Source organism: Rhipicephalus sanguineus, chromosome 3 (assembly GCF_013339695.2).
Source record: "Rhipicephalus sanguineus isolate Rsan-2018 chromosome 3, BIME_Rsan_1.4, whole genome shotgun sequence".
NCBI classification, from domain to species: Eukaryota; Metazoa; Arthropoda; class Arachnida; order Ixodida; family Ixodidae; genus Rhipicephalus; species Rhipicephalus sanguineus.
In genome coordinates, this window is record NC_051178.1 from 197186160 (window position 1) to 197198728 (window position 12569).

The following is a 12569-nucleotide window of genomic DNA, read 5'->3' on the forward strand; positions in this document are numbered from 1 at the left end:
CAGCTATCATGCATGTAATACACCCAGACTTATACACGACAGACAAGTGTAGACATTGTGACTCTAGAGCCACCTTAGAGGCACATACTATGGGGATGTCCAGATATAATAAACAATAGCTGTGATGCAGCCTTAAACAGCGACAGCCTCCGCGCGCGCTGGGAGTCTGCGTTGCTCAGCTCGACCTGGAGCAACAACTCTGGGCCGTCCAGCGAGCCGAGGAAGCCGCCAAGGGCCAGCAACCCTTGGCCGAAGCCTAGGCGGGATCCAGGCCCATCCCACCAATTCGCAGGGCAATTAATAAAGTTAATTGATCTGATCTGACACATTAGGGAATTATGTGGGCTCTATCCCGAATTAATAGTTCTGTTGCGACATGTGGCGTGCGATGGGTTGACTGTTAAATATCAGCTTATCTTGACGTATGTGTGTGTGCTTTTTCGTTGCGGCGTTCATCGCTGTTTCTCGAAGTTTAGGCAGACCACTTGTGAAGCAAGAAGAGTCAGACAGACACTGTTTAGCAACGCGCCGACAGGAGCGCCAGTTTGATGAAAATAATGAAGAATCATTCAGTGCATGTCGTTTCGTCATTGCTGTATGACGTAGTAGAGACCTCAGCCACACTAGTTCAAAGCAGACTCTGATCTGTTTTTCACCACGAACACGACTCATGCTACACTCGCCGAGAGACTTTGCACAACCCAGGATGTTTCAAAATAGTAGCTCAGCTTATCAGAAGAGTTTGCCTCACTCTGAAGCCGATTGTGGTTTGCAGTCTTGATAACGAACATGCGTCAAATCCAATTTCTGCGAGAAAACAGTTCGCAAAAAGTCGCTTGAAACATACTTGAATATTTTAGGAATATGTAAATCGATTTGTATTATGAAGTATGAAATTTGGGCGTGTTGTGAGGCGAGAGCATCCAGGAGGCGCGAGTTTCATGCGATAGCATTACATAGGAGGAGAAGGAATGGAAGGAAAGGCAGGAGGGACAAGCAGAAGTACGTCCGGTTTGCTACCCTACACTGGAGGAAAGAGATCAAGGGATGAAAAGATAGAAAGACGGACTGTGGTGAGCATAGGAAAAATCTGCGTAAGGTTAAACAACACTGCCGCGTCCATGCACGTCGAAAAAAAATGTATTAGTACTTTGACAATTTCATAGGAGTTTGTACGCTTGGTTCACAAATTGCAATTATGGGAATCTGATCTGTGCATACATACTAACGGAAGAATTAGATGCGGGGCCTCAGGCTTATCACGTTCCTATCTTGAAATTCACACATGCCTGTCCTGACAGTATTAGACGAGCCATGGTGCCTACCAAAGTGTTTCAAGTACTGGCTTTGGAGCATCCAGTACCTGTTGTGCATACTGAACGTACGGTGATATGAGCACACCGATGAGCACACGTTGGATCTGTGACAATGATTGAAGCGCTACGATCACTTCCTTGTCTCGTCAGGCAGCTTATCAGTCGGATGTTCAGAATTCAATGAATCAAAACAGTTGTCTACAATATAATGTGTGATGTCCCATCCCCACCAAAGCGCTCCAATTGTTACCACACCCAACAAGCTTTGGGGGAGAGCCTTAGCCAGCTCCAACTTCGGCTGATACGGCTGGTTGCTACGGCTGGTTGCTACGGCTGGTTGGATCAGCTACAGCTGGTTGCGAGAGCCCAGGGCGTGGCCCGAGCTCAAGGAATTCGGTACTGCGTATCCTAACCTGCATTCTCAAAATAAATTCTCTTCCTCTCTCTCTCTCTCTCCTTGGTGGAGTGAACGCGAGGCGGAAAAAGAGGAGCCCAGAGAAGTGATGTGTCTTGTTGAACTTGCGTTCCCAGGTCCTTTGAGACTCACATAAGTGGCTAATTATGTGTGATATTGGAGTTCAGGAGGGATTGAATCGTCGTCGTGAGTGCAACAGAAAATCGACTGCAGTCGATTTTCTGTTGCACTCACGACTGAGAGTGAGTGCAACACGACTGAGAGATTTTCTGTTGTCAACGACTGAGAGAAGCACAGTCGAATGCGTCTATATCGAATCTGCCATCGAGGCTTTATCGTAGCCTTCGGTCGATCTTTGCTCAAATGCTCACAGAAGTGCATGCACCACGGTTAAACGTTAGGTGCTCAACCTACCGGTCATCGGAAGGATTGCCAGGCTTATGGGTTCACCCTGCCATACAGGGCGAAAGCTCAGCTGTATGTACACTTCCGTGCCGTCTGTAGGTGCACTTCAGCAGCAGCCAGAAAACTCTCGGCATATTTGTTTCTCTTTGCAGTGAGACGCTCATGTTTCTTCACCAAATCTTCCTCAAGGGTCTCACAGCCAGAATGGAGAGCTGGCCGACGTTGGTCCTGGGTAAGCCTCTAATTTCCCACTTACACTTTTATATTCTCGAATCATTCTTTTTTCTCTCTCCTCTTGTTCGCTTCTTTCTTTCCTTCGTGTTCATCTTCTCACGATATTGTTCTCACAATATCTTGTTCGATCACGTCCCGATCTCACTAAAGCCACGTTTCAGTGCGCCTCTCGGGGCCCGCTTTTGGCAATCTTCCGAGAACCTTTGTTTTCCTTTGACATTTTATTCTTTAGTTCCGAAACAAACCTTTTGTATTCTTCAGCGTTTTGTTTGTACACCACCCTCACCATTTTTCACGTATTTACTTGTTGCTTCGTTACCCCCGGCTTACTTCTCTCTATTCTTTCCAGTGTAAATCTCCTTTGTTACCCGTTGCATCTGTCCCGATATTCATTCCTCACTTTCTATTGTGTTTTGTTGTAGTAATGAGAGAGAGAGATCATCTAAAAGAGACAGCGTTCATCCGAAATTTTGTTAAAGCTGTATTGTAGACAGGCACAATAGCAGTTGTCAATTCGAACTCGATGATTAATGAAAGATGATGTGACGTTCTTTTTAAAGACGAGGTTGACTTACGATTCATAATCGACCGATTCAAAGGTGGCTCAGCCCCTTAATTTAATTCTCAAAACATTCGGCAGCACGGCTTGTTCAACGCCGATTATGAACCTATATACGTAGGAAAAGGACAGTGCCAATTTTATTCCGTGGAGTTCAATTGCTGCATATCATCCATCACTGATGACAGGCCCATACTGGTGAAAACATAGACGGCGCTTCCACTCGAATCCCAGATCAAGCTCGAAAAGAGAAATTGGAAATTAGTTTCAATGTTCCGCCCGCATACAACAGGATAAGTTTACATGCAAGCTCCTCTAAGAAGACGTTGTAACGGCGATATAAAAGAAAATAAGTGCGCCATGAACTTTAAATCAAATGTGCTTAGGCATTTCGTCACGAGCGCATTCATCGAAACGCGTCTATATTCATATTCGTATCGCGAATGCAGCCCGTATTCGTAAGGCACGGTTATTGGGAACAGGGCGGTTTGATAAGGACACACCTCTGCGTTATGATAACCAGACTTAGGAACTGGTAGATAAGCTATCATCGCAAGCTTCGTAGGTGCATGGTTACGCTTCCTCACTTCAAACGCAGTAATAATGAAACTCTTCGCTGAAAGTTCAGCTTTCGATGTAGTTGTCTAGAGCACAGGAGCGATGTGTTCGGGAGAGCGTCAGTGCCTCATACTTCAGACGCAACTGGCTCTACCCCAGAACTGACGTACACAAGGTGATGGCAGCAGCGATGAGTGAGTAAGTAATGTAAGGTGATACGTTACCGCCTTTAAATGAACATCGCTCAAGACACGTGAATCAATGAAACGTTTTTTGTTGTTGTTTTTCTCTATATATAGCGAATAAGCAATCAAAGAATTCGTATGGCGCGCGTTTTTGTCTTACATTTATCGCTGCTATTCATTCGTCAATTCTTCCATTTCGAACTTAGGATAAAATTTCAGCGCTAAGGTTCCCTGCTTTTCAGTTTTAAATCATAATGCTCATAGTCTACCGGCTGAGAGCGTTTGACGAAAATCTTTATTACGCAAGGAAAGAAGCAAACGTGATTACTCATGGGAGCATACTGCCTCCATATAATGTCACTTATTTTTGAACGCTCGAGAGGTACAAAAAGCATCTGACCGGCGAAACTAGATTTCAAAGCCTCCATTATTTATCCAAATGCCGAAAAGACGTCCTACATAACATTTTACGCGTCTCTTTTTCTTCGAAAACCACAGCCAGTTGAAGTTATCTTTCCACTGCGAAACTATGTACATGTACACGTCCGACATAATCGCGATTAATAACTGAGAATCACTCACGTCTCCACGTTTATTACAGAAAAGCAATTATATTTTTTATGCATTTTGCTAAAAAAAAAGGCAACATCCTCGACGGTCACTACAGGATCATGCAGGAACATGCGCAAGGAAGTGCGTCCGAATAATGCAGGAAAATACATATTTCTCGAGAAGCATTACGCGGGGCGTTAATAACGGCTGACATATTTCGGAGGGTGTCAGTTCACTTACTCGAGATTGCCGCGACCTGAAGAAGTTGTCATAGAAGAGAGAACCCTCAGCGTATATAAATAGGGTAGTGCGGAGCTCTCAGTGCCGGGAGTCGGTTGACGGCGTAAACATGGCGGCTGGCGTCTCTCGAGAGATGACTGGCTCTCGACGTAGCACGTGGCTGAAGGGGCTCGAGTGCGCACGCCGTGTCCGCCAAATGAAGATATACGCCCCCCGTCGCTCGCGCCCGAGGTGCGAGGAGACGGTCACCGTTCCTCGCCTGTCGGGAGCAGTTACACGGCCGTGCTGCGCCGCAGCCTTATTTATGAAGTCTTTCCCACGCGAGATGTGCGGCTGAGGAGAGAAGGAAAGCGCAAAGACAGAGAGGAAGTTGGCAACACCTTTCTGTGCCTAGAAACAAACTTTTTTTTATGTCTTGATACGTGTATCTCTTCTTGTTGCTGTCGTTGTTGAAAGTAGGTGAGGGCGAACTGTTAGGAGAAGAAAAACGACGACGCGTTGACGCGTCGCGGAGGTTTCGAGATGTTCGAACTTGAAAATCGAAATACTAAAAATGTGGCAAAGTAAGGAACGAGCCTAGTTCCGCGACATAAAGGTCGCCATGATAAAGGTCGCGCTCTTGGCGATGGACTTGCGTTAGGAGTCCCAAGGGAACGTACCGTCCAGCACGGAATGATTTGCGAGCGGTATGCAAAGATACGCGCATTTCTTCCACTCTCTCTCTCTCTCTCTCACTTTACAATCTCACATTTTGTCCTCTCTTTATTTTTGTTTCTTTTGTATCCGATCTTTCTTTCTCTTCGCCCGTTTTTTGAGAACGCCTAAAACGAGAAAGAACGGCTGATACTGAATGCATCTTGACTTCACATTTATGCTGACTCTCTTCGCATCCCTTATCTTGGACCTTAAAATTTTTCTGTTCGAGTTATGATGCCTCTTTCTTTCTTTTCTTTCACTTGAAGGCAATGCTATGCAATGCTGATGCTGAGATTCAGGGCCATTAGCTTATTTTGTCTAGCCTGTGCACTCGCAAGGAAGTGACGTATACAAAGTGGCAATCTAATATCGATAAGCAGCGAAAAACCACTCTTATAAGGAAAGTTTTGTTTTAAGTTCAGTTGCTCATCTTCATCTGTTGCTGAGAAAAACGACAGCTAGGTTTCCTGCCGTATGTATAGCCTATCGGTAGCGAAGCCATCTAACGTTCGACACCATCAACCGATAACATGTCTGTATCGAAATACGCAGGCCAAAACTTCTCATCAGGGAACCAGGATATCGGTCATGATTGCAGGTCATGTGCTCCAACATAACTTTTCAAGTTTACAAGCTGCAATTAGCTAGAAGCTGAATCCGCTAGAGCGGTGGTCGATTTTGATTTTCGCTTCTGAGGACGTTGTAGCCAGTCTTCAGAAGCGTTGCTGTTGCAGTCCTCGCGAAAAGTTCAGACATGCCGAATGAATATAAGCACCCACAGCAGGGAATAGCGAAAAAATAATGCAGCCGTAAAAAGGTAGCGAAAGCACAATCCAAAGAGGTCCAAGCACAAGAGGTCCAAAGTGGGAAAATGAGGCGATGACTCTAGTTTGCTTAGCAGAGCACAGCTTTCAATGAGTTCATTGCGGCGAGCGGCCTTCAAACAGGTGCGTCCAGGAGACAAGACCGCGTTCTTAGCGCGAAAAGGAAGCGCATCTTTTGATGCCGCCGTAGTACGACAAACAAACGAGACAGGATGGAATTTTGATCAGTCGGGAAAAACCAACAGCTTCGTCCTTCAAAGAGGCGTGCGCAGGCACGTTGAAATGAGCTTGACGGCCCGAAAGGGAGCGCGCCTTTGCACTGGCAAGGTAAACAATTTCTCCCTCCACAGCGGTGCACCATAAACACCAATGAGTTTCGGGACCGAATAGCGATGTCGAGGTTCTTCGCGCACCCGATACACACTCGTCCAACTCGAAAGCACAGACGTCCGTGTGATGATGGCCCTGCCCTAAGCTGAGAGGGCGCGCGGCCGCGTCACAAAAGGAACGAAACGAAAGGTATAGCCGATGGAAAGATTGAAAGCTATTTCCTGGTCCCATTATTTCTTTTGCCCTGCCTTCTTTTGCCACTTCTGTTTTTGCCGCTATCGACAGACTGGCCTTCGGCGTGGTCCTCACGGCCTTTTGTGCTAATGCGCCGAGGCGGACAAACCTTAAATTCAATCAGGGGACGGGGTTTCCGACACCGCTTCCCTTTCGAAAGTCCTGCTCCCTCCTGGGAACGCAGAACGAGAAAAAGAATAAAATGAGACAGCGCCCGTCCAGCGATCGATGTTCCACCGACGAGATGGAGGCCGCCGAGGAGAAGGGCATTTCTTTTCTTCTTTCTGGCTCAGTTGACTTTGCGATACGTGCGATGCGCGACAAGTGCGTCAAGAACAAAGCCGACTTCCAATCGAGGCCGCGTTATTCACGCTAAGCGCACGACCCGAGTGCTTCGCCGTGTAGCAGCACAATAGAGTAATTTGCGTCGTCAACGGCATTCCTCTTCGGTGGAAGAGTGGCTAGGGAGCAGCTATGTGATTGAAGAAGACAATGTTATATTCTACGCACCGTACCGATAAAGACGCTTGGTTGAGCGAGCTCGAAAAGCCGCGTTAGCGACGTGAGGAACTGATAGGTTCGAGACGCGGGCGGATGTTCAAGTCTGCGAATTCCATATCTCCGTTAAATAATAACGAAAAGGCAGTTGTCATTCCTGAGGGCAGAATGAACGGTCATGAGAAGGAACACTGATGTCGTTTTGATGGGAAACAAAGAAAACAACTACAGTCGCAAGGACATTAGATCATTTCTACTCCATCAATTTTTGTTTCCTTTTGTTTGTTTTGCATTAGCGTTTGTCTCGATTGATGAGCACTTGTGATACTAGTTGCTTATCAAAACAAAAGAAGGACCGGCAGAACAGTAGTTCCCGTTCACACACACTAGTTGCGTTTTGACTTAAGAAATCAAGCTGCTCAATTTATTGAGGCAACAAAGCGTGGAGCTGCTTGCATAGATTGCGTCTAACAGGTTAAGTAATCACTGGCACGGCTTTCTGCTACGCATCCATAGCACTTGAGCAATACGAATTGACTTGCGCAAGAACAAAGCCGCTATCGCACTTGCTTTTTTTTTATAAGTTTGCTATATGAAGGGAAGCTCCTCCCTGTTACACGACGACTGCTGCACTGCTGTCACAATGTGTTATCACTCTTTGTAAGACTGTTCTGTTTTACAATTCATTGAAACTAATGCTGCATAACAAGGACACACTGTCGCTGTCACTGTATACCTGACCGTTTTATCGCCACATTTTGCTTGCGAATGACGAACATTCGAGAAATTAACAAAGGAGCATTTCGAGAACAGCCCTTTATAGAGACGGCTTACGTCACAGCGGGCTGCGCGAACGAGGAAAAAAAGAAAACACTCGAACAAAGCGGTAGCGGCAGTGTCCAGTGTTTGTCAGTGCATGTCGATACGGAAGTCTACTCTGGGTCAGCGTCCTTCATCCGGGCGTTCCCCTTTTTCCGCTTTTCTCCGATTTCTTGAAGGTACAGGTAAGGTTCCTCGCCTTTCTTGCTGTCCTGTCTTCGTGTCACGCTGCTTTCTGTGGCTATCCATCTATCTATACGTGCGTATACACCTGGGCATTAACTATCTGGGGGGAAAAAACGCATACTAAACACGTACGACCCTCCGGGTAAAATCCCTGCCCCAACATATACTTGTGTGTCCATAAATGTTGTCCGTTTATTTTTATTTATTTCTTCCTTCTGTTTGCTGTCGCAGCGTTAAGAGTGTCGGGCTGTTGCTACCGCGGTGAGCGTAGAGGAGACGCTCTCTGCCGCTCGCTGCTAAAGGCTGTACGTAGAGTAGCGCAGCTTCTGTACGGCTTTTGTAGGCCACTAGGGCTGCTAGTGCGCAAACGTATAGCTGTTCAAACTGAACGTGTATTACTGAAACACGGGCAGTCAAATACTTCCCGAGCTACCGGATGCTGTGAATATGAAAAAAAAAACATATACACCTGCCCATATTGATTTTCAGAATGCGAAAGTCCCACCCGAAAAGTTTCACTGTGATCTGACAGTGGGAATAAAAGAAGGCAATGCATAAGCCGCACACGCGATTTCAATGTGTATGCCCTTTTTTTCGTGTTTGAAGGAGTATAAGAAAACATTGGACACTTACTATCAAAGTTCACCTCACGTAAGGCAGTCCACACTTGACCACCACATTGGTGGTAGTCGCCTTATCACGCCTTATGTAACCGTGAGTGGCCTCGGACCAAACACGTGAGAAAGCTTTCGTAAATATAAAACTGTTGGGGTTTAACGTCCCAAAACCACGATTTGATTATGAGAGACACCGTAGTGGAGGGCTCCGGAACTTTCGACCACCTGGGCTTCTTTAACGTGCACCTAAATCTAAGTACACGGGCCCCTAGCATTTTCGCCTCCATCGAAAATGCGGCCGCCGGGGCCGGGATTTGATCCCGCGACCTAGTAGTCGAGCACCTTAACCAGTAGTCGAGCACCAGCATTCAGTAGTCGAGCCCCTTAACCACCAGACCACAGTGGTGGTTAGCTTTCGTAAATAGACTGCCAGCTTTGTCGGCGTTGCCCGCACTTCCAAAACATGTCATATGGGCAAGCTTACATGTAGAAGTAACCCATCTTTGGTTTGGTTTGGGGTTTAGTACTTTAGTAATATCATAAATTGAAAATTTAATACGCGGAGTGTGCATATGTTGCTTTCTGTACTCGAAGGAACCTAATATAAACTGGTGATGATGTGCGCGCAGTAAAACACGAGAGATAATATACATCGCCAACGTTCCGTCGCTTCTGTCAATTTCTACAGCGAAGACAAGAAAGCACGAAGCCTTGCTATGAACAGCGAGTTTTTCTTACATGAGTTCAGACATACTTGGCTTGCGGAAGAGACGGTATTAAGTTGCAGTAGCCACAGTTTTTACCTACAATACTGTTGTTGGGGCGGAACAAGCACGAAGGTTGTAACCAACCCTAACGTTTGACTTATCACCATAATCACGCTGCGTCTGCGTCTATCGCGCAATGAAAACATGCCTCACGAGAAGTTCAGCGCAGTTTGTTAAAGCGCAACTCATTCCCATAACCCGACCTCAAAGCAGCGGCATCTTCTTCTGACGACATCTCATATTTCCAGCGCTTTTCCTGCGGCGCACAACTTATGTTTCGTTTAAAACTCTGCCTGATTGCGAAGCCGTCATTGTTATCGACAAACACCGCTCGCTCGAAATACATTCCCACGAAAACTCGCTGATGCAGCGACATTTAGAAGAAAGCCCTTTTTAATAACAAGCCCGACAACAAGGCCGCTCGTTTCTTTATGTATAAATATAACTCGACACCCCCGCTAAAAACTGACGTTTACAATAATGCGTAATTTAGTGGATCCTTTTACCACTCCTGCAGCCGAAAACAGCTGAGGAGGAGAACTTCCAGCGCGTGCGTAATTTTGTACTCTGTTTGTTTGCATCTCCAATCAGAACCCATAATTCCCGCTTGCGGTTCGCGTTGCAAGCCGTGCAAGAAGCTTGGGCTTGGCGTCGATAGTTACTTCGCAAGTTGAAGGGAGGGAGAAGCAACGACGCCGGGAGCACAATGCGCTGGCGCCCCCTAGCGCGGCACGCGATCTCTTGTTCGGCGAATGGCTTGCGCTAATGAGGTGGCACTCGTAACCCGAAGCTCGCTGTTCTGGGAGAGGTCGCGAAAGAGGAGGAGGGTGAAAGCATGCCTTCTTTACTGGCAACGTAAACCGAGCTTCGAGAGGCACACCGTATGTAGCAACTCGTCTTGCCATCGTGCTCACGCACGCTCTCCTCCGTTCCCGCTGTCTTCAAAAAAGGACCGGCTTCGCGTTGCACGGCCTTTTTTCAATGGAGAGGGAAAAAAATGCCTCGTGTCCCAATTTTCTGAGGAGGAGAAAGAGACCTCTCTCTTCAATCACCGAGATTGCTTCAGCGATTTTTGTCAAAGTGCAAAAGCGAACGGAACAAAGAGCGCGCAGTTATAATTACGCTCGCTAAAAAGCACGTAGGGACTATAAAGCATTTTGCTGAACCTCGCTCGTTTTTCCATAACGCGTGCTCGTTGTAAAACAAAACCCCTCCCGCGCAGGAGCGTTTCTCTGAGACGACATCGCTGAACGAGATACCGAGTTGCGACTTCACCAAGATGAAAAGTGGAAACGAAAGAAAGAATCGAGTAAACGAGAAGCAGCGTGAAAGCAGGAAGGACGCGTTATGTTGATGAATCAGCGAGCCAGCGTTTGCCAGGGAATAGGGTTTCACAACATACTGTGAAAAGAAAAGAAAAAAAAATATTAAGGCGCAATACAGCCTGCGGCAAAAGACCCGTGCATCACATTCATATCAACGAATGTGAAGTGAAGAAAACAACTTCCTTAGTAACCGCTGAATATGTAAGATTCGTACGGAGAATCTTTTGATCTAACCGGCTCATTATGCTGATCGTGTATTTATCTCATATTAAACATCAATATCGAGAGCAATCCGTGAGTACGAGACATCTGGTTGCGAGAAAGAGACAGAACATAACGGCATAACGGCAGGATCGTTAACCAAGGGTAGTTCTGATCGGCAGTACCCTGATAGGTAAAAATGATGGTAAGGAGATATTAAAGTGTCCTTATTTGTAGAAAAAGTAGCTGCTCTGGTTAAGTACGCAGAAGTTCGCGTCATGAACCTAGAGTGTTGCAGTGGGACGCTACAAGCGGTGGCCGGGTAGCTCACATGAGAATGGCACGCCAGGTAACACACGGACTGTCTTCAATGCAGATTTTAATTACCGCTGCTGATTGCAACTCAGGGAAGTAAGCGAGCATGGTTCGACACAGTGTGATACTTTCAGGCAGGCCCGTAGCCAGGAATTTTTTTCGGGGGGACACTTGCTGAAAACCTTGACTTTTTGAGAAAAAGATCTATTTTTATTATTTATTTTTGGTAAAAACACGTACTTCACCAAAATTTCGAGGGGGGGGGGGGAGGGCGGCGGGCCCCAACCCCCCCCCCCTGGCTACGGGCCTTCTTTCAGGTATCCCTGAAAGAAAGCGGATGAAGAAAGCACAGAGCTTTCACTACAGTGAAGGAGCGATCGTATAGATTAGAAGTATAGATGAAAATATTTAGATGAGAAGAGGCTGGCGGACTGCCGAAGAAGGGCGACAGAATATTTTCTTTCTTAGAGCACACAGTGCATTTTACAAGCACTGGTCCCTGCAGAAGGGTGATACTTGTCGGAGCCTCGATACAAATAAGGTTTTAAGTAGTCATCTGTCGTTTGCAGGCGCTAGAAATTCGAAGACAGCGTTTTGTACGTCAGTGGGGCCAGTTAATGTAAATATGGCGCTATGCAGAATCAGTTACGATGAACGTGAAACAGACGTAAGCACTATGGTGCATACAAAGCGCAAATTATCTATTACGGGCAGGGAGTCTCTGATAAAGATACTCTAAATGTGCAGCAGCACGTGCAGACATCTGCACGGTATTAATGTTTTGTTAGTACGCCCGCTGATCTACGTACTTGTGCGGTGTGCGTGGTTTTGTTTCTCTTGAATTTGTGCTTTTCGGCTGCACACTATTTACCGCTGAATTATGAAATTAAAACAGTATAACGGGCCCATACTGAGCACTGTATGAATACTGCGCACTTATGTTTCTGTATTCGAATCGCGAAATCTGCTAATGACACTTTAGCTTCGCACATACGCACACTTAAAATGAGAAGACGGTGCGGGGTCTGCTGATACAGTAACTTTTGGGGTATAACGTCCCAAAACCACGATATGATTATGAGGGACGCCATAGCGGGGGGCTCCGGAAATATCGACCCGACACAGGTTAAGTGAATAGCTTTCTTACGAAGCTGGACATGAGCACGCCCTTTGGTGGCACAGAACAAATGGTATTGGAAAACAGCAAAGCTAAGAAACTAATTCGATACTTAGAATCTTGGTGCAGTTAGCGCGGCGCAAATGTGTTGCAGAACCACCTTAATGTAGCAAAAG

At 46.4% G+C, this 12569-nt stretch overlaps 1 protein-coding gene across 4 annotated transcripts in view; it reads left to right on the plus strand.

Annotated features, from left to right (window-relative positions):
- The window catches only part of LOC119386236 (ras-specific guanine nucleotide-releasing factor 2), a 403649-nt gene that overhangs the window by 335455 nt on the left and 55625 nt on the right, over positions 1 to 12569 (plus strand). For 3 of the 4 annotated variants that reach the window (XM_049413775.1, XM_049413776.1, XM_049413777.1), the window contains one exon: positions 2289 to 2371. In XM_049413775.1, the coding sequence (XP_049269732.1) occupies positions 2289 to 2371 (83 nt within the window). The remainder of the gene's footprint in view (positions 1 to 2288; positions 2372 to 12569) is intronic. The other variant, XM_037653567.2, reaches the window with a different exon arrangement.